Genomic DNA, 23,600 nt, shown 5'->3' with positions numbered 1-23,600 from the left:
AAGATACAGGCAGAAGCTGAAATAAGATGCGGCCATAGTTAAAACCGTCCACTGTTGGTCCAACCAATCGATCTCCATGCTACAGGACTGCTTTGATGATGTCAATTGGAATGTTTTTCATAATGAGGATGTCTCCAAATTCACAGATGGGGTCACGAGTTTCATCAGGAAGTGCATCGAGGATGTTGTCTCCCAGAAATCGGTCAGGGACAATCCAAACCAGAAACGATGGATCAACAGTTCCATGCGAGCAGCACTTATCATGAGACACAGAACTTACGTTGCCGGTGACCTACAGGAACTCAAGGAATGCAGCTACAATCTGCACAAAGTCATCAAGGCGGGGAAATGACAATACAGGGATAAGATACAGACACAGCTCTCCACCGATAACAGACACAGCTTATGGCAAGGTTGACACACCATCGCAGACTTCAAAGCTAAATGCAGTGAAGTTTCCAATATCACTGCCTCTCTCCCAGATGAGCTAAATCTTTTTTACACTCGATTTGATGTTTCCAACACAGAGCCCCTGAGGAGAGCCAGTGATGTGACCTGCACCTTGATCACCTCTGAGGCTGAAGTACACAAGTGTTTTCAAAGAGTGGACAGTTGCAAGGCTGCGGGACCAGACGGCATCCCAGGGCGAGTACTCAGGATGTGCACAGCACAACTGGCAGGTGTGTTTACAGACATTTTTAATCTCTCCCTCTCACAGTGTAGAGTGCCCTCCTGCTTCAAAACATCCACCATTGTTCCTGTACCTAAAGTGACCAAGGTAACATGTCTGAATGACTGGGATCCTGTCACACTCACCTCAATAATAAGCAAATGCTTTGAGAGGCTGGTCAAGAATTACATCTGCAGCTTGCTACCACCCACACTGGACCCCCTACAATTCCCCCTACAGATGACGCAATAGCCACAGCTGTACACACCGTCCTTACACATCTGGAGAAGAATGCTGTGAGAATGCTGTTCTTGGACTACAAGTCAGCATTCAACACCATAATTCCCTCCGGGCTTGACAAGAAGCTCAGAGACCTCAGCCTTCACCCTGCCTTATAGAGCTGGATCCTGGACTTCCTGTCAGATTGGCAGCAGGAGGTAAGGGTGGGCTTCCTCACCTCTGCCCCTCTGACCCACAACACAGATGACCATCAGGGCTATGTCCTAAGTTTCCTCTTTTACTCTCTGTATACCCATGACTGTGTCGCCACCCACAGCTCCAATCTGCCAATTAAATTTGCTGATGACACTACACTGATTGGCCTAATCTCAAATAATAATGAGGCAGCCTTCAGAGAAGAGGTCATCACCCTGACACAGCATTGTCAAGAAAACAACCTCTCCCTCTTTGTCGCAAAAACAATGGAGCTGATTGTGGACTACAGGAGGAATGGAGACAAGCTAGCCTCTATTGACATCAGTGGATCTGGGGTTGAGAGGGTGAACTGCTTTACGTTCCTCAGCATACACATCTCTGAGGATATTACGTGGTCTGTACGTACTGGCCGTGTGGTAAGAAAAACACAACAGTGCCTCTTTCACCTCAGTCGGTTGAAGAAGTTTGGTATTTTGTTCCCAAATTCTAAGGACTTTCTACAGGGGCACAACTGAGAGCATCCTGATTGGCTGCATCACTGCCTGGTATGGGAACTGTACTTCCCCCAATCACAGGACTCTGCAGAGAGTGGTGTGGACAGCCTGGCGCATCTGTAGATGTGAACTTTCCACTATTCAGGACATTTACAAGGACAAGTGTGTAAAAAGGACCCAAAGGATAATTGAGTCACCCCAACCACAAACTGTTCAAGCTGCTACCATCCGGGAAACAGTACCGCAGCATAGAAGCCAGGATCAACAGGCTCTGGGACAGCTTCTTCCACCAGGCCATCATGCTGATACAACTATATTTCTATGTTATATTGACTGTCTGGTTGTACATACTATTTATTATTAATTACTATAAAATGCACATTGTACATTTAGACGAGATGTAACGTAAAGATTTTTACTCCTCATGTATTTGAAGGATATAAGTAATAAAGTCAATTGAATTCAACTCATTGTTAGTACTGAAATATTTGCATGACTGACTTCTGGATAAACTCAACTTTCCTGGACCCCTTAACATCTGTTCCATAGTGCTTGCTGTTGCAGTGGTGGGCAGGTTCAAACAACACTCACCTCAGAACAAGTATGAAAAATATCAAAATTCAGCAACTGACTTGACACTACAGAACTGCCGAACACTCTGAATATATATGGCATCCACTCAGAAAATTTTCAAATCCATTACAGACTATTAAATCAACAAAACACATAAAATACAACCATTAAAAAATTAAAAATTCCCAAACACTCAAGCAATTAAAAAAAAACCTAAAAATTTCTAATGTTTTGCCAAATTTCTTCACAGCAGGCCACCCCAATTTGAGGTAATGGTGACTTAGTCCTTACTCAGGTCCTTTATAGTGAATCCACAACAACGATGGACAAGTGCTAGTAAAAGTGATTGGTCCTTTATAGTTCATAGGGGCACAGCAAATTGAACAGATTGTTTGCTTATTGTGTAATTCTGACTATAATGCTGACCTGTCCTGGACCCATCATATAAATATAATTGTAAAGAAAGCACGACAGCGCCTCTACTTCCTCAGGAGTCTGTGGAGATTCAGCATGTCGTCAAAAACCTCGATGGACTTCTGTAGACGTTTAGTGAAAAATGTATTGACTGGCTGCGTTACAGCCTAATATGGAAACACCAATGCCTTTGAATGGAAAATTCTACAAAAGTTAATGAATTCAGCCCAGTACATCACAGGTAAAGCCCTCCAAACCAATGAGCACATCTACATGAAATGTTGCCTTAGAAAAGCAGCATCCATCATCAAACACCCTCACCACCCAGGCTATGCTCTTTTCTCACTGCTGCCATCAGGTAGAAGGTACAGGAGCCTCAGGACTCACACCACCAGGTTCAAGAACAGTAACTACCCCTCAACCATCAGACTCTTGAACAAAAGGGGATAACTACACTCATTCTATTTCTGGTGTTCCCACAACCAAATATCTCTCTTTAAGGACTCTTTCTTTTGTTATTTCATGCTCTTTTAATTTATTATTATTTATTTATATTTGTAGTTGCACAGTTTTTTTGTTCATTGATCCTGTTTACAGTTGCTGTTCTATAGATCTGATGAGTAAGCCTGCAGGAAAAAAATCCTTGGGATTATATGTGGTGACATGTATGCACTCTGATAATACATTTTACTTTGAACTTTGTACTTTGATTCACTTGGTTAGAGAAAGGAAAATGTATTCTTTCTGGTGGTACCTACTAGTAGTGCCCAGATGGACTGGCAGAATGAGGTTAGGTGTCAGGTTGGTACCCTGGACAAAATAGCATTCATACATTTACGAACACTCTTCAGTGAAATTACACTTCTTCTCAAAAGCAAAATGGCTATAATCAATGGGACAAACAATATCTTACATGACTGAGACCATGATGCACTGTAGATTTTCATCTGTGTGTTTATAGCTTTTGGCTTACTTGGCATATGTGACCACATAGTACTTTCCTGTGATGATTATGTCTTATTGGCCAGCTGTCACAGCCCTCCCTAACTTTGCAGGTATACTCTCTTCCCCCCCCCCCCACCCAAAAGCCCCATACCCAATCTTAGCGTCCCTCACCAGAAAAACCTCCCTTGAATCCATTCACCGCCATTGGATGCCAGACCTTTTTTCCTATCTCTTATCTTCAACAGTAACCCAACAGAGTTCTTTTACACAGAGAACAGGAAAGCATAATACAGAAAAAGTATGAATCATGTGAACCAGAGCATTACACACATATGACTGGTGTACCATGTCTACTGAACACTCATCTGCCTCACTATGTCAGATTGCTGAACAGATGTCATTCCTAGATGAATCAAAGTTTCCTCCAGGTAAGCACTGAGAGAAACAAAGCCAGTGTCCTTGGCCCTGCTACAGCTTTTTCCTAGTTATCAATCCCGTTTTCCTTCCAGGCCATTGCCTTGGACAGGAATGGACTGTATACGACCGCAGCATCCAATTTGAACTTGAGCTGAGCTTTGTTCTTGCATCCCCTGGACTAATGTGGTTGCCTGAAAATCCAGCTGTCACAGTTGTTGTCTCTGCTCTTGCCTCAGCTCATTGACTGCTGACATCCTTTGCTCCTTTCGTTCTCAACCAGCACAATGTGCTCATCTTCCAGCCTTTCCATCCTCTAGTTTTATACTTTAAACCTTATCCAAAATGCTGCCATGTATCTTTTATGTAGAAATATTTCTTACTTGGCTATTATTCTGAACCACATTAACTCCAGTCCATCAGTCCAATTAAAAAGAAAATCCATGTTTTTAGTTCAATGCATGAGTTGCTATTCTTTATTTCTGTAACCTTATTGATTCCTATGAGAATGACACTTTCTAGCAATACTGACCCCAGTGAGTTCTCCACTACTTTCTCCCGCTAGTCTATAAACTATAATATTTCCCTGTAAGCCTGTTCTTTTTCTCTCCAGCTTTTAAGAGGTCTCTAATTGGCTGTTCATAAGACTGTATTATCTTCTTTTGGTTCAGTGTCAGTTTTTGTTTGATTCACATTGTTGTGCTGTGCATTAGGACATTTGATCAGTTAAGTAGAAAGTATTAATACAAGATGCCATGATGTTGCTGCTCATAAAGTCAGTTCAGCTTTATAATGGTCTGATACTTCATCAAATCTTTAGAAGCTGAATAATGTAGAATATTCAATGAAATTTTGAATTGTGATGAAGCTAAATTCTGAAATACAAAGTAAAGATTAATTCGAAGGGATCATTTTGATTTTCTGAGGAATCTATTTCCAATGGAGAATACTTCCTGTAGCGGCCAATTCTAACCAAAACAATTGCTGCTGCCTGTAATCCCACAGATTTGTTATACTTGCGTGACATACCCTCTGTTCCAATAATGATTGGTCCAAAGTCGAAGATATGTATTCGATCCTTTTTAGCAATTAGCAAATGTATAAACTTGAAGCGATGAAACTTAAGTGCAGCCAAGTGTAAATTAAGGCTACATCCACACTAGACTAGATAAATCCATAACTGAAGCTTCTTCTCTTCGTTTTGACCCTCCATCCACACTGAAACGGCATTTTCCTCCCCCGAGAATGGAGATTTTCTAAAACGCCCTCCAGAGTGTGTAAATTTGAAAACACTGATTGTGCAGAGCAGTGTGGATGGGGTAAACGGATATTTTTAAAAATGCTGTCATGACGTGCCGGAACAAATGGAGGCAGCGCGGCATTTCATTGTTTTCTTGAACGCAAACCCCCCCCACACAACCTAACAGAACAGATGGCAACGAGACTGAAGCCAGAAGAGTTAGAAATGTACTCACCAAATACTTTGACCCATAGTTACTGAATAAATAAGTATACTCACTTTGCCCTGTTTTCTGTCCTTGCTTGTACGAAGGTGGTTTACCTATTTATGCAAGTACTTCTCTGACAATAGATGTGTAACAGCCTAATGTAACATTGTATGGAAATACAAGATAACACTGACGCAGTCATGTTTTATACATTTAACAAGGTGCTTTATTAATACAACAGAGTTAGTCAGTTTTTCAATGTTCGTCATCAGCTGGGTCATACTGTCCATGAACTCCCTGTCAGTTGCCTCCATATGCTCCAGTATTTGTTTTTTTTTTAGTTTTAAGTTCTCCTGCGCGACAGCCAAGAGCAATTCCTTTTAAGTTTTTCTAGTCTGTAACTGGACAAATGCGCACCAAGTATACCGTTTCCTCTTCGCTTGTTCTTTGTGTGTCCTGCGCATGCCCAGTAGGAGGAGATTCACTCAAATATCCATCTAATGTGGACAGAGATATTTTTAAAAATGCCTGGTGTGGATGCCTATCGTTTTTACGCGAAACTGGCGTTTTCAAAATTATCCGGTCTAGTGTGGACGTAGCTTAAGTGTAATTGAGCGGTCAGCAAAAGATACGACATCCGTAGGTCCCCAGTTCCAAACTGAAACTGCCTTGAATGAAGCATGAATACAGAACTTATTCCCTTCACTTTTACCACAGCCCTCACTCGTATGGCTAGTTATGCGCAACACAGAATACACTGTAGATAGAGAACAGATGTATGGCTCCTACACGTCACAGTTAGAGTATAACATTGTGAGTGGATAAATACAATTCAAATTGCTGTTGATATTATCATCATAACTATAATGGTTACAATTTACTTAAATATAATGGCTACAAATTACACGTGGTGGGTTAACTTCACAGACAAGCAACACACACAAAATGCTGGAGGAACTCAGCAGGTCAGGCAGCATCTATGGAAAAGGGTACAGTTGATGTTTCGGGCTGAGACCTTCATCAGGACGGGGGATACTAGACCACAGATCTAGTTTTGAGTCTAGGTAGATAGTACTAATGATCTTATTGAAGGCTTAATTTACTGGTTTATTTTAAAATAGATGAATGGAACGTGTCAAGGATTTCAGGTAAATCATCATTGTAGTGTAATTATATGTTGTGTAATTTTCATCAATTTATGCTGTGCATGTGCTTTATTTTCTATCTAATATGATTGTTTGTTATGGAACAACTTCCCCTTGCCAATTTGCCACATTGTTAGATCTGTCCTTAGGCTCTATGGATTTAATAATTAAATTATATCGATGGTTCAGCTCAGGATATGATAATAACTTCACATTGTGCCAAGGATTGCTTGTGTGAGTGTTACCCCGTACATAAATTATTGCTTTGTGAGAAAGTTCTCCTTGATTATTGATTGCTATTTTTATGTTTATTGTGCCCAATGGTATTCCAATAATCTCCATCAGCAGGAGCTGCGACCAGTGAAAGAAATAAGTTTGAACTTTAATTGTTTATAAATTACAACAAGATCTTTAGTAGCAACAGTCTCTGCAAAGTACTGTTAAAACTTACACTTTTAGTGGCTATTTTTACAACCTTCAACAGATTCCCTTGTTTTTTGGGAATAATCAGACAGCAACTAACTGAGCAACTAACCATTGCAGCTGAAGGATATGAAATATCTAGTTTGTAAACAAGATTCATAAAGCCATTTTGCTACTTGCCTCTTACTTGCCAGAAAAATCCTGGACAATACTAATATTCCAGGACATTTATGACCCTTAATTCAGGTTGGATGAGGTCAAATTGGAACTGAAGGAGCTAATTTTCAAAGTTGGAGATGGGGTTAAGTGTATTGTTTAGGTGGTTAGGTGACTATCACTCACATGTTAAGCCATGTGACTGGGATCAGGCATAGAATGACTAATCTCCATATCAGCGTGGCAGGTGGTGGTGCTGATTTTGCTGCTGGAGTCTCATAGCTCCAGTTGTCCAGGTTCAATTCTGAGCTCGGGTACTCTCTAAATAAAGATTTCATGTTCTTCACTATAACTGTGTTGGTCATCTCATGGTGCTGCAGTTCCCTCTTTGGTGTGAGGTAGATCCTGAGGGGGAGATTAAAATGGAATTGATGGTCAGTGTAGAACTGGAGGCCTGCTTCTGTCCTCAAAGGAAGTATAGCTTGGTGAAGTAATGTGAAAGTGGGAGTTTGGAGATGGCTTGAGTAGCTGAGAGATAGGCAGGTGCTGCAGATGATTTAACAATCTAAGGGATCATGGAAGAATGATGTGGGGATTGTTATTTAAATGCAACCCTTCAGAGAATTTGAATTTGAGATTTGTTTATTCAGCCCCAGAGAGGAAGAGAATGAGCACAACCCACAAAGTTGTTGATAAAAACCAGAGAAAATCTACTGGTGCTGGAAATCCAAGCAACACGCACGCAATGCTAGAGGAACTCAGCAGGCCAGGCGGCTATGGAAGAGAGTACAGTCAACGTTTTGGGCTGAGACCCTTCATCAGGACTGGAGAAAAAAAGATGAGGAGTCAGAGTTGTTGATAAAATCCACAGGATCACTCAGCAAGAAGCTATAATGGCTAATGTAGGAGTAAAGGAATAATATATTTTTGTAGAATCACGTTCTTTTCAGAGGTTGTTTTTAAGACAGAGTGTAGAATTGAGTAAAAAAAAAATTCTTGTGTCAAGAAGGCTAAAGTAACATTTTCTTTTATATTTTGGAAAGCCCTGAAAAATGGGAAAGCAGAGAGAGTTAGAATTCTATGCACATACATGCAGATGATTTTTAAATATGAGTTTACAAAAATTTCCTAGCATGATGGTCTTTAATATAAGAAAAGAAACAAAGGATGGTTATGGGAAAGTTTTCCTAAAGCCCAATTTGAAGAATGCATTCACTCCTCATTTCTCACTGCTCTACACTAGACAACAGAGGGGACAGAAGACCAACACAAGTTAAATTATCTTCAGTTGTGTAGACCAGTCTTTCTCTCACTATTATTTTTATCATATTCAAGAATTCAGTGATTTAGATGAGGTGCTTCAATTGAAAAGAGAGACTGGATAGTTTGTTTTCGTGGAGCAGAGAATGCTGAGGGTAACTGGAGAGAGGTCTTTAAAATTGAGGAGTATAGATGGGGTAGATAGCAACATCTTTTTCCATAGTAGGAGTGTTTAGTCAAGAAGGGAATAGATTTAAGGTGACAGATGAAAAGTTTAGAGAGGATCTGAAGAGGTGATGGAGGCTGGTGCACCCAACATTAACGAAGCATTTACTTGTCAAGGCATAGAAGGTTGTAGACCTAATCTGGGTAAATAGAATTCATCCTGATAAGTGCAAGATGGGATGTAGGCATGGTGGACAGAAGGCCATGTTTCCGTACAGTCTGACTGTAACAATCCAGAGAAGACTAACCGAGGGCTGATCTAATTAAGATGTTTGAAAAGTTTTAAATAATTTGAGGTGATAGAAAGATTTGATGTGATAGACAGAAAACATTTCCTCCAGTGGGAAGTCCAGAACCAGGGGATTCATCTTTAACTCTTGTTGGTCCTATTCTTTCTGAGTATTTTGACCAATATCCCTTTAAGAGTGTTTCACCAGGTAATTTACACTGTTAAGGCAAACAAAAGGCGTAGAGTCACAGAGTCTTAGAGAAGTGCAGCACAGAAACAGGCTTTTCGGCCCATCTAGTCCATGCTGAAACCATTTAACCCACCTACTCTCTTCGACCTGCACTGAGACCATAGCCTTCCATATCCCTACTATCCATGAACCTGTCCAAACCTCTCTTAAACATTGAAATCGAGCTCACATGCACCACTTGTGCTGGCAGCTCATTCCATGCTCTCATGACCCTCTGAATGACAAAGTTTCCCTTCATGCTCTCCTTAAACTTCTCACCTTTCACCTTTAAGCCATGACTTCTGGCTGTAGTCCCACCCAACTTCAGTGGAAGAAGCCTACTTACATTTACCTTATCTATACCCCTCATAATTTTGTATATCTCTATCAAATTTCCTCTCAATCTTCTACATTCTAAAGAATTTTAAGAACTCTGACCTATTCAATCTTTCCTTATAACTCAGGTCCTCCAGAATTGGCAACATCCTTGTAAATTTTCTCTGCACTCTTTCAACCTTGTTTGTATCTTTCCTGTAGGTAGGTAACCAAATACTCGATACTCCAAATTAGGCCTCACCAATGTGTTATATAACTTCAACATAACATCTCGTCTTCTGTACTCAATACATTGATTTATGAAAGCCATTGTGCCAAAAGCTTTCTTTACGACCAATTACAGACCAATTGAGTAACTACTTTGGTTCTGTCTTCACTAAGGAGGAAATAAATAATCTTCTGGAAATAGTAGGGGACTGAGGGTCTAGTGAGATGGAGGAACTGAGGGAAATACATGTTAGTAGGGAAGTGGTGTTAGGTAAATTGAAGGGATTAAAGGCAGATAAACCCCCAGGGCCAGATGGTCTGCATCCCAGAGTGCTTAAGGAAGTAGCCCAAGAAATAGTGGATGCATTAGTGACAATTTTTCAAAACTCTTTAGATTCTGGATTAGTTCCTGAGGATTGGAGGGTGGGTAATGTAACCCTGCTTTTTAAAAAAGGAAGGAGAGAGAAACCAGGGAATTATAGACTGGTTAGCCTAACATCGGTGGTGGAGAAAATGCTAGAGTCAGTTATCAAATATGTGATAACAGCACATTTGGAAAGCGGTGAAATCATCGGACAAAGTCAGCATGGATTTGTGAAAGGAAAATCATGTCTGACGAATCTCATAGAATTATTTGAGGATGTAACTAGTAGAGTGGATAGGGGAGAACCAGTGGATGTGGTATATTTGGATTTTCAAAAGGCTTTTGACAAGGTCCCACACAGGAGATTAGTGTGCAAACTTAAAGCACACAGTATTGGGGGTATGGTATTGATGTGGATAGAGAATTGGTTGGCAGACAGGAAGCAAAGAGTGGGAATAAACAGGACCTTTTCAGAACGGCAAGCAGTGACTAGTGGGGTACCGCAATGCTCAGTTTTGGGACCCCAGTTGTTTACAATATATGTTAGTGACTTAAACAAGGGAATTAAATGCAGCAACTCCAAGTTTGCAGATGACACGAAGCTGGGTGGCAGTGTTAGCTGTGAGGAGGATGCTAAGAGGATGCAGGGTGACTTGGATAGGTTAGGTGAGTGGGCAAATTCATGGCAGATACAATTTAATGTGGATAAATGTGAGGTTATCCACCTTGGTGGCAAAAACAGGAAAACAGATTATTATCTGAATGGTGGCCGATTAGGAAAAGGGGAGGTGCAACGAGACCTAGGTGACATTATACACCAGTCATTGAAAGTGGGCATGTAGGTACAGCAGGCGGTGAAAAGGGCAAGTGGTATGCTGGCATTCATAGCAAGAGGATTCGAGTACAAGAGCAGGGAGGTACTACTGCAGTTGTACAAGGCCTTGGTGAGACCACACCTGGAGTACTGTGTGCAGTTTTGGTCCCCTAATCTGAGGAAAACATTCTTGCCATAGAGGGAGTACAAAAAAGGTTCACCAGATTGATTCCTGGGATGGCAGGACTTTCATATGATGAAAGACTGGATCGACTAGGCTTATACTCTCTGGAATTTAGAAGATTGAGGGGGAATCATATTGAAACATATAAAATCCTAATGGGATTGGACAGGCTACATGCAGGAAGGTTGTTCCCAATGTTGGGGAAGTCCAGAATGAGGGGTCACATTTTAAGGCTAAAGGGGAAGCCTTTTAGGACCGAGATGAGGAAAAACTTCTTCACACAGAGAGTGGTGAATCTGTGGAATTCTCTGCCACAGGAAACAGTTGAGGCCAGTTCATTGGCTATATTTAAGAGGGAGTTAGATATGGCCCTTGTGGCTAAAGGGATCAGGGGTTATGGAGAGAAGGCAGGTACAGGGTTCTGAGTTGGATGATCAGCCATGATCATGCCGAATGGCAGTGCAGGCTTGAAGGGCTGAATGGCCTACTCCTGCACCTATTTTCCATGTTTCTATGTTTCTATGACCCTATCTACCTGTGACACCACTTTCAATGAATTATGGACCTGTATTCCCAGATCCCTTTGTCCAACCACAGTCCACAGAGCCCTACCATTCACTGTATAAGACCTACCCTGGTTGCTCCTACCAAAGTGCAAAACCCTGTATTTGGCTGCATTGAATTACATCCATCTGCCAGTTTTTTAGCCCATTGTTCCAGCACAGCTGATGCAAATCCCTCTGAAAGCCATGATAGCCCACCTCGCTGTCCACTATACCCTCAATCTTGCTGTTATGCACCAATTTGCTGATCCAGTTAACCTCTTTATCATCCAGATGATTGATATAGATGACAAACAACAATGGACCCAGCACCAAATCCTGCAGCACCACAATAGTCACAGGCCTACAGTCAGAAAGGCAACCGTCTATCACACCCTCTGGCGTCTCCCACAAAGCCAGTGTCTAATCCAGTTTACTACCTCATCCTGAAGCAACTGAACCTTCTTGACCAGCCTCCCTTGAGAGACCTTGTCAAATGCCTTGACTTCCATGTCGACAACAAACACTGTTTTGCCTTCGCAAACAACAGGAATTCTGCAGATGCTGGAAATTCAAGCAACACACATCAAAGTTGCTGGTGAACGTAGCAGGCCAGGCAGCATCTCTAGGAAGCGTACAGTCGATGTCTCAGGCCGAGACCCTTCGTCAGGACGAAGAGTCTCGGCCTGAAACGTCGACTGTACCGCTTCCTAGAGATGCTGCCTGGCCTGCTGCGTTCACCAGCAACTTTGATGTGTGTTACTGTTTTGCCTTCATCCACTTTCCTGGTAACTTTCTCAAAAAACTCTACAAAAACTTTATATATGTTGGATCCCAATGCAAATGAGTTTTGTTCAAACACCCATACAGAACTAAACACATCATACTGGACCATAAGACCATAAGACATAGGAGCAGAATTAGGCTATTTGGTCCATTGAGTCTGCTCTGCTGATCCTTTTTTACCCTCCTCAGTCCCCTCTCCGGCCTTCTCTTGGTAACCTTTGATGCCATGTCTAATCAAGGACCTATCAAGCTCTACTTTAAATACACCCAATGACCTGGCTTCCACAGATGCCTATGGTAATAAATTTCACAAAATCACCACCCTTTGGCTAAATAAATTTCTCTGCATTTCTGTTTTAAATGGATGCCCCTCTATCCCGAGGCTGTGCCCTCTTGTTCTAGACTCCTCCATCTTGGGAAACATCCTTTCCACATCTACTCTGTCTAAGCCTTTCAACGTTCAAAAGATTTCAATGAAATCTCCCCTCATCCTTAGTTTAATCTTTTGTTCAAATCCACAAATTATCCATTACACTTACAGTAGGTGCTCACAGCTGTTTTCACTCTTCTCCTGCAGTCTCTCTCTCTTTCTCTGTCTTGTTTTACGGCGGTTGGCACCCAGCTTAATGGTGCATTACCGCCACCTTCTGCTCCGGAGTGTGCAATAGACTTACATTCCAAATCCTTTTACCCAATTACACACCCACACATACCCTAACCCGCACTTTATCCTCCTGTCTTTGGCCATCCTAGTACTCTACTCCTGTTTATCCATCATATCCTATAAAAAACCCCTGTAGCCCTTAAGAAAGCTCAAAATACCCTAACCTGTGCTGTCTCATCCATGCCCAGCAACCCTTTTAATGTGAATTCCTGCGCCCCCAATTCCCTTAGTTTAATTACCATCATCTGTCTCTGTTTCCCATACTTCCTGCAACTCAGAACTACATGTTCTACTGACTTGTCTTCCTGACATTCCTCACACAATCCTGTCTGGTGTTTCCCTATCATTTTCAATGTTTTGTTTAATGCACAGTGCCCCAACCTTAACCTAGTCCATACAGTTTCCTCTCTTCTGTATCCACTACCTACCCTAGTACCAGCAACACTTTTTTGTATTTGATAAAAATGCTTCCCTTTCCCCTCCCTGTCCCATCTTTCTAGCCACATTTAGTTGATTTTTTCCCAGATTATGCACTTAACCTCTGCTTTACTGATACTAATGTGCATTTCTATATTTTCTTTCTTTAATGCCCTCATCCACCCTCTCATTCCCCTTCACCCCTACATGTGCTGGAACCCATAGAAGTTTTACCTGACTTCCCTCATTTGCAATTCTTGTGACTAACTGAAGGACTTCATAAAGTACATCTTGCTGACTGTTTGAGTGAAAAGACCTTAAACTTACTAGAACTGAGGATGAATCTGAGCATATCAACGCTTTGACTTGTCTAGCTTTCTCCACCCATTGCAACGCAACCAACACTGCCAGCATCTCCACTGTATGCACCCCTAACTTATTAGATGTTCTTCTGCTGATTCCAATTTCTTTTGCTGGTATAGCCACCCCAAACCCTGTCACTCCTGTTTCAGGTTCCTTAGCACCATCCGTATAAATCTGAGTATAATCACTATACTTTTCCATCACATGACAGTTAAATGCACTTACCAAATCAGTTTTATATTTTCCTTTCCTTTTTACCTCTAACAAATGCCAGTCTATGTCAGGCCATACAAGCTTCCATGGAGATACAACTACTGAAGGACTTATCCTTAGATCAAACACTCCACATTCTTTAGCGATATCATTCCCTATCTGACTAAAGTTATCCCTTTGAAACCTCCCATTTTCCCAGGACTCCTGCAATACTCCTGTAGCAGGGTGAGAATCATTGTGCCTCTGCAAATTAGCCCAGTAGTTCGCCATCAATTGCATCCTTCTTAGTTCGAAAGGCATTACTCCCATTTCTACCTGTAGGGCTGACACTACTTCTCCTGGAGTCAGGGGTTCTTGGCTCTTCATAAAGATTGGTCTCTTGCTTCAGTGCCATCTTCATTCACTTGGTTGGAGCTCTTACAGTGGGCCTTTGCTGGCTGCTTCATTTTTGAAATTTTATTTCAAGATACTACACTGAACAGGCCATTCCAGCTCTTCATACCATGGCACCCAGCAACCCGCCCATTTAACCCTAGCCTAATAACGGGACAATCTACAGGGACTAATTATTCCACTGACCGTATGTTTTTGGGCAGTAGGAGGAAGCCAGAGCACCTGCCTGGAGGAAACCCATGCGCAAATGGGAATGAACATACAAATTTGCTTTCAGAGTATGCCCAGTATTGAACTCTGAACTCGGATGTCCTGAGCTTCTATGCCAAGGTGGTGACCTTACTGGCTTTGCTGGCTGCTGTCAAGGCTCTGCATTCTTGATCACAAGGCAGAGAGTTATCACTGCTCTGCCTTGCTGTTGAGGATTATTATACCCCTTTCTTGGTCTTCCATTAACTTGACCAAACGAATCAGAAGGTTGGAGGGCCACAGGTATTTTTAAGTTTGTTTCTCTGTGCTTCTCTTTTTGTGGACCTGGACCAATGCTGAATATTGAGTCAACAATCAATGAGCCTGCATGTGGTCAGAAAAAATATTCCCTCTCAGGTGCCCTCAAAGGAATTTAAACTGTACACAAAAGGTTGTCACCCTCTACCTCGTTGGCACGTTGATTAGATTAGATTCAATTTTATTGTCATTGTGCAGAGTACAGATACAAAGCCAATGAAGTGCAGTTAGCATCTGACCAGAAATGCAAAGAATAGAGTTATTTACAAAATAACTGCAAATAAAAAGTAAGTGCTACAGCACACAGATATATAAGTACTGAGACAGTACAATATGGGTGCAATACTATCTAGCGCTGTGATGTGAGGTTCAGCAGGGTCACAGCCTCAGGGAAGAAGCTCTTCCTGTGCCTGCTGGTGCAGGAGCAGAGGCTTCTATAGTGCCTACCGGATGGGAGGAGAGTAAGAAGTCCATGGTTAGGGTGAGACGCGTCCTTGATAATGCTTTTTGCCCTGCCCAGGCAGCGTTTATGGTAGATGTTCTCAATGGTGGGAAATTGGGTGCCAACAAGCCACTAAGTATAACACTAAAGTGAAATGTTAAGTACAGTATTTCAGGAATATACACAATTACATTTTCTTTTCCAGTTTTTGATGTGGACGGTGTTGACAATGTGGAGTTTGCGATGATATCTACAGATTTTAGAACTGGCTTAATTATACTTTTTTTTAAGATAAATTACTGATTCACTATATAAAATTCCAAAGAAACAAGGGGCGTGAAGCACAAATTAACTTCTAGATCATTTAAAGCGTAATGGCTTAATGAAACAGAAGAAACTACTACACCGAAAGCTCATGAGGTCAGGCATGTGCAGCTGTGAGAAATATTTATGTACAATACAGAAACTGGTGTTACCTACGTGTATTGTGATGCAGAAGTTGCTGGAGAATTTGCAAGTGGGAAGAAGTGGAGTGATATTTGGAAACTTGACCTTTTAAAGCGTTATTTAGCAAGCAAATCACATATGGATGGTGTGCAAAAGCTCTGGTGAAAAATTCCTTCATTACCAGCTACAGGTCTGCTATGTATGTTTTGTGAGAGTGCAGATGAACGAGAGCGAAAAAGATCAAAACCAGAGGAGATCAAAGTTCTTATTTTCAGTGTTTTGCTAGAAGTTAAAATGAATACCGCTATATATAAAATTCAGTGCACACATGTTGTTATCATTGGGCAAAAGATTGTTCAGCACAAGATTTTTGTGCACTCTGGTCATTACAAATTAGAGGGAATATTGATCAGAAATTCCTGTTCTGGGCAGAGTATCAGCCAAGGTCTGGTCTGGCTAGTTTTGTAGATATGGATCTTCCATTAGTCCAGTCACAGCTTGGCCAAATTTTCCATGTTTCTCTGCTTCCTCAATTGAGGAGCTGGTTATGCACACTCTTTTCAGGGGTAAAGTCTAGAGCACCTCTTCCCATGAAAGTTGGAATTCTGCTTAATACTTCTTTATATGTTCTGAATTTCTTGTGTGCTCAAAAATGAATTCACATTTCCAAGGTCAAAACATTACATAGTTTGGAAACAAAGTGGATAAAAGAGTTCATATATTTTAATTGAATATTTCCTTTTTAGGGATTTATCCCTTATACCTGTTGGAGTTCTAGGTAAATCCAGGATATATTACCAATAGACATATAGCTGATGTTGTTCCACTGACCAGCGATGTTAAGTTGTAAACAGATAGGAATAGAAAGAGGACATTTATGTTAATACTGTTGTTGTTGCTAATAGATATGAGTGGAAAAAGAACAGTTTATATTAATTATCCTTGGTTCTAGAATTTCTATAAGGCACCCATTGGATAACTGAATCAAGTGTATGGATGTGATTAACATGGGCAGCAATGATTGGTTGATAGCATATGTCAAATTTTTTTTCATTATCACTGTCAGATTTGAAGATAGCCTATTTGCATTGCCTACAATAACAAAACTTTTAAGATTTAATTGCTTTCTTAAAAACTTTCAAGATTTAATTGCTATAGGGTTTATCTGCTTCATTGGCAATCTTCTGTTGCCAAGAGTGTTCAAAGCACTTTCTGATGTAGGGACTATTATTTAGAGAGGTGGGTTCCAAGGACGTTTATCAAGCAAACAGGGAAGTGATATGGTCTTGGCAAGGAATTTGCTGTCTCTATTGGAATTTGGATCAGCATTTCTGATCAGGATTATCTCACTGTGTTTAAATTAGATTACTTCTCTGTTCAATGATGGTGAACTTTTGTTTTGTGCTTCTTTAAGGATCTACGGGCTTATAATTCGTCCCTTGTCAGACCTCGAGTGGTTGGAGAATGGGTTGGTCGTGAGGAAACCGATGCTGATCCTTTAGCTGCAGAGATGCTCCAGCCTCCCATACCTAGAATTAAGGATGAAACTGAAGAGGCCCACAGCCCTGGAAGGTAAACTCCAAGATATTTGTGAGCAAGGGTCCCTGATCATTTCTGTTTCTTATTCTCATTAAGTCTTTAAACTATTGTACTGCTCTAAATTCAATAAACATCATTAATGTCATTAGCATCACTGTATAGTGTATTAGCTAAATCCTTTTCAGATAGAATCTTATATCTTTGCTATAATTTATTCAAGGCAAATGTTTTAGTGCAAAGAACACCATTCTGGTATGGGGTGGAGGTGACTGCCCAGGATCGAAAGAAGCTACAGAAAGTTTTAAAATTAGTCGTCTCTTTCTTGGGTACTATCCAAGACATCTCTGAGGAGCAGTGCCTCAGAAAGGCGGTGTCCATTGTTAAGGACCCTCATCATCCAGAACACGCCTCTTTTCTCATCAGGAAGGAGGTGGACATATTCAGCGATTCAGGAACAGCTTCTTCCCCTCTACCAACTGATTCCTAAATGACCATTGAACCCATGAGCTATCTCACTTTTGTTTTATTATCTCTGTTTTTGCACTACTATTAATTTAACGATTTAATATACATATATACTTACTGTAATTCATTCTTTTATATTGTATTGCATTGTACTGCTGCTGCTGAGTTTCACGACATATGCTGTATATATACATATATACTCACTGTAATTCATTCTTTTATATTATCATGTATTGCATTGTACTGCTGCTGCTAAGTTAATAACTTTCATGATATTAAACCTGATTTTGATTCTGATTCTGAACATTTTGTGCCCTGAGAAGGAAGTGTATGTTAAACTACGCCTTCTGTTATGAATTATATGGTTTTACACCGTGCCATTTGCTCCAACACAAGATGTTGTTATCAGACCTTCACCTGCTGTAAATTTATTTGAATTTTTTCCACAGTTCAAACTTAAATTTGTGCTTTTTTATCTATTTTTATTCATGATATAAACATGTTTAGAAAATTTTGGTTGGCTAATTACATATAATGTGATTGGCATTAGAAAAGTGATGTAAATAAACATTGTGTAGCTGATTAATCCTTGCATTTAATTTACAAGTCAAAATGTAAGTAATTTTCCATGGTTTTGTTAAACTCCAGAGCTGACCATTTCATTACCATCCTTGGTGATTACTTTGATTCTATTCCCTGAACACCATATTATCCCAAAATTCAGATGTCCATGTCCAATATTGTGTCAAGCCCCATTCAAATCATTATGCAGCTCCACGTTTTCCCATATCAACTCTCAATTAAAATAAAACAACACCTTCATTGTAATTTTATCCTTGCTTACACATCACTGCAGAGCCTTGCCAGCTGTGCTTCTTTAGGTCTGCACTGCTCTGAGTACCAAGTGTGTTCCCTTCATCAAGGGTGGCTGTACCAGGACCCTAAGCTCTGGAATTTTCACCTTAACCTATTTCACTATCGCTCTTTCCTCCCATAAGATGCAACTTAAAATCTGTTTTTCTAATGGAGGATTTGATCAGCTTGCCTTCTATTTTCTTCCCAATTTGCCACGATTTTGTTTTACTTCTCAGAAGTGCTTTTCTGCTGAAACAAGATGTAAAAGTTGAAATTATTGCCATTAAAATACGATCAAGACAATCACAAGCTTTTTACTTTATTTCCATTTGTTACTTTTTGTCTCATACGATAGAGTCTTTTAAGAGACTTTTGGATAGGTACATGGAGCTTTGAAAAGTAGAGGTCTATGGGTAAGCCTAGTAATTTCTAAGGTAGGGACATGTTCGGCACAAATTTGTGGGCCGAAGAGCCTGTATTGTGCTGCAGATTTTCTATGCTTCTATGTTCCTCAAACTGTCATTCAAATTAGTCTGTAAAACTGAAATAACCTGTCATGGACCCTATATCGCAATATGTATTTCCTGAGAATAAAACTCATGGGAATCTTAAAACTCCTGTTGCAGAAGCTGAGGTGTTGATTTTAATACAAAAAAATCAGGTGGATTTGAATTGTCTATTTTATAAAATTCTAAATGTTTAAAAATTAGAAACCTGACCCAGATTGTCCGCTTTAATGCAAATATGCATCAGTGTGACACTGCTGCTTCCTGGTCCCTGGAAGTCTGGTTTGACCTTGGCCTCAGGTGCAGACTCTGTAGTATCCGTGCTTTCTCCATGAACACCTGGGCTTCCAGAGCTGCCTCAGTTTCCTCCTGCATCTCAAAGACATACTGGCTGATTTACATGTTACTGTAAATTATACCTTAATGTAAGCATGTGGCAAGAGAACCAAACAGCAGTTGATGGGCAATTGAAAGAGAATGATTTATCACAGTAAGGGGAAACATGAGGGTGGAGGGGGATGGTTCTGGTAGGACTACTCTGCTAGAAATTGGCACAACCCTATTGGGACAAATGTGGATACTGAAAAGGGATCATTCCTGGTAGCATCTTCTTCCTTCTGGTCACTTGTTTTGCTGCTCTAGGATCTGTCTCATGATTCTTGGGCTACAAAATTCCTAGATGTTTTTCTTCTAGGACTGCTTACTGTGTACTGTTTGAAAGGATGTGCAGAGAAAACTGCATTCTTAAGCACACTCTATAGATCTTGGAAGATGTTTGAGCAGGACATTGTGTAACTGCCCACTCGAGTTCTCCCAAGTCATGGAGTGACCCTTTAAACCTCAAGAAAGGCAACAATGAGTGTAACAGTTTATTGTACTTAGACAGTTCCATGGTAGTTGTTGTGCAGAGCTTTCAGCTCCAATTTAATTGTTACAGGAGGAAATAGGAATTATGACACTACTGGCCGCACACATTCTTGGAAAAATCACATACCTTAAAATGAATCCTACACAAAAGTGCCTAGTCTAATTTTGCCTTGCCGTAGTCTTCCCTGGAAATTTTCACCAGTCCATTCTAGTCCAGGCAAAATCAAATTTTGTTCAGTTAATAGCCAAAGAAACAAGGACAATGTAGTTCATTTTCTAATCATTAGATTTTCTTGGGGCTAAAACTTTAAAAAATTCAGCCAATCTACTGGTTGAGTTCCCCTCTCTGAACTTAACATGACTATTCCCTCTCTGTCTTCAGTTCAGATGTATGCTCGCATGCCATAGAAGCACCATGATTCTCCAGAGAGGGTTCACGAGAATGATCCCGGAAATGAAAGAATTAATGTATGAGGAGCATTTGGTGGCTCTGGGCCTGTTCTCACTGGAGTTAGAAGAATGGGGGGGAGGCGGTGGAATCTCATCGAAACCTATCAAATATTGAAGTGCCTAGAGTGGACATGGAGGGGGTGTTTCCTATAGTGGAGGAGTATAGGACCAGGGGGCACAGCCTCAGAATACAAAGAAGTCTTTTTAGCACAGAGATGAAGATGAAGTTTTTTAGCCAGAGAGTGGTAAATCTGTGGAATTCATTGCAACAGACATTGGGTATACTTAAAGTGAAGGTTGTTCTTGATTATTAAGGGCGTCAAAGGTTATGGGAAGAAAGCGAGAGAATGAGGTTGAGAGGGATAATAAATCAGCCATGATGGAATGGCAGAGCAGACTCAATGGGCTGAATTCCCTAATTCTGCTTCTATGTCTTATGGTCCTATAAGTGGACAACATATCAACCAAAACATTATTTCCAATGATAAGAATTGGGCAGGTTCAGGTATTGAGTTAGTAACAGATCTAGACAGAATGTCATGAACAAATGTTCAATATTTTTGCCATTAAGGTCTCCAGAATTTTGAAGTCTTCATTTCAAAGTGTTCCCATCATCTGCTTATTAGTATTGACTGGAAATTTTCCATGGACAGTTGTCACAAAAGGGCGTTCCTTTCACTACCTTCATCAATCCAAATTTATCGACAAGGAGTAGACGACTCAACTTTTGCTGAAAAGATTCAAAAAGACAACATTTGCTATTCAGTTCAAATATTGAGTCAATGTTAACATTTTAAAAAGATAATGAAGCTTGTAGTGGTTTCATCAATTCAAGAAGTATTTTTCATGGCTTTTGCTTAATAAATGACTTTGGAATACATGTTGTAGGTATTTCCCGTTCAAAACTGACATTAATTCAATCTGCTCTTGCAGCATGAAATTGGAGCAGAAGAGTAAAGGCTTGAGACAACAGCAGCAACAGCACAAGAAGCTTTTAGCTGCAATGCTGTCCCAGGATTCTTTCGACTCTGTGCGTAGTGCAGCACCATCCATGACTGAGGAAGACATCGAGGCTGAGGATGATGCTATGGAATTACTGGGTAAGGCAGTCAGTGCAACTCAGTTGAGGGCACCATTCACAAATGTTACATTGCAGATTTTATTTTGCATAAACCAATTGTAGATAAGCACAGCTCAGATCTACATGTTTTACCTTTGTACTGATTTACAAGAGGCTATCTTTCAATACAGCATTAGTCTGTGCAGCAAACCTTAGTTCAAGTCTTTTCTATATCATTTTGCCTGAAGTTATATTTGAACTTATGAAAAAAAATTGAATGTGCTGGAAGTATTATCACAAGTCTCAAAATCCAATCACGCTTTCAAGAAATGAGAAAATAGTTTGGATGGAAGTTTTCATTAGATGAGAGAAAGTAGAAACCTCTTTTAAAACTGGAAAAAAGCAAAGCAGAGGAAGGAAACCAGGTCAAGTTGATAAATGTAGCTGCTCTAATTGCAACATTGCTAACATTTGTATTTTATGTGCATGCCTCATATATATTCTTTCCCTAATGCTGGCAATGTGAGAAATTTAAATGCAGCTTCCTGCATATTTAATTTCCCAGAGGAATCACAGTGTTAAAGGTACTTATGCTAATAATAAGTGTTCTGTGATCTGGGTTAACAGCAAGTCAGCATTTAAAGAGAAACTCACTTCAGTTTGAGGAGGATCTCCAGTTTGGGCAGTTTGCTTTAGTTTTGTGCCAAAAATTATTTTTATTGTTTTTCTTTTCTGGTCTATTGGTTCTTTGAGGTGTTTAAGCAGGAATTTAGCTGGAAATATTTCATTGTGGTTTACGCAGTCGTAATTTTAAAAGTTGTGTACCTCCTTTGAATTTTTGTGCTTGAAGATGATGTAAATAGGAAATAAAGCAGTGATATTATCTGAAAGGTTCCAACAATACCAATTTGGAAAATTATTCCTGTATAGATAGAAATGTAGTATGTGTGAAAGTTACATAAAAACACTTTGTATGGTGTTACTGACAGATTTAAGTTGTAACTAACCTCTTGATGTTTTTAAGCATTTGGATACTTTAATTTGAGACAAGATTACACTGATCTGTCGAAGTTAAAGTCAGGGTTGTGTTTAATGTCATATGCACAAGTACATATATGCACAGATGTAATGAAAAACTTAACTGCAGTAATATCACAGGCACAAAGAATGAAGTAAGTAGAGTTCACAAAAAAAACCAAAATGTTCCAGGTAAGAACACAAATGTAGTTCAAAGTGACCATAGCATTGCTGTTCTGAGGTGGTAATTAGGTTTGTGCAGATTGGTTCAAGAAGTGAATAGTTGTCGAGATGTAGCTGTTCTTGAGCCTAATGGGTGTGGGAGTTCAGGCTCCCGTACCTCCTGTCCAGTGGGAGCTTTGAGAAGATGCATGGCCCAGATGGTGGGAATCTTTGATGATAGATGTTGCTTTCTTAAGGCAGCACCTCATAGATACTACCAATGGACCAATGGTGAGGAGGGCTGTGCCCATGATGTGTTGGATTGAGCCACTGCTCTCGGCAGCTTTTTATGTTCCTGTTCATTTAAACCGTCATATCAGACCATGATGCAATCAGTCAGGATAGATTCCACAGTGCATCTGCAAAAGTTTGCTTGAGTGTACGGTGCCATGCTGAACTTCCTTGACCTCCTAAGAAAATAAAGATGTTTGTGCACTTTCCTTGTGACACAATTCCTCACAAGTTGAGGTCTGTCAATAAGGAAGTTGAGAATCCAGTTGAAGAGAGAGGTACAGAGGCTCAGGTCTAGAAGCTTGATAATGAGTTTCAGTGGGACACCAAGCTGTTGTCAATGAACAGCAGCCTGTATATATGTTCCTCTTGTCTAGATAGTCCAAAGTACAGTGAAGAGACATCACACCTTCTGTTGACATGTTGTGGCTGTAGGTACTATTTTTTTACCAGAGGAAAGAAATGCCCTCATTTGACCTTAAGGCAAGGATCACACATAACGAGTTTTTGCAAAGTCAATTGCAATCTTTAACGGATAGCTGTTTGGTAGCATTTTTCTAAGAGCCCTCATTGTCAGAGGTCACTTTTACTCATTGCTTAACATTTGCAAACTTGGCACATGACCATGATCTAAATCAGTGGGCCCCAA

The 23,600-nt window shown here is 40.4% G+C and overlaps 1 protein-coding gene across 8 annotated transcripts in view; it reads left to right on the top strand.

The window, feature by feature from the left end:
* c1h8orf34 (chromosome 1 C8orf34 homolog) overlaps window positions 1-23,600 on the top strand; it is a 364,640-nt gene that overhangs the window by 85,484 nt on the left and 255,556 nt on the right. For all 8 annotated transcript variants that reach the window (XM_072254127.1, XM_072254031.1, XM_072254215.1 and 5 more), the window contains exons 6-7: window positions 17,154-17,311; window positions 21,355-21,521. In XM_072254127.1, coding sequence (XP_072110228.1) covers window positions 17,154-17,311; window positions 21,355-21,521 — 325 coding nt within the window. The remainder of the gene's footprint in view (window positions 1-17,153; window positions 17,312-21,354; window positions 21,522-23,600) is intronic.

Source organism: Mobula birostris, chromosome 1 (assembly GCF_030028105.1).
Source record: "Mobula birostris isolate sMobBir1 chromosome 1, sMobBir1.hap1, whole genome shotgun sequence".
NCBI classification, from domain to species: Eukaryota; Metazoa; Chordata; class Chondrichthyes; order Myliobatiformes; family Myliobatidae; genus Mobula; species Mobula birostris.
Note: the sequence above shows the minus strand (reverse complement) of the source record. Positions and strands in the feature narration are given on the sequence as shown.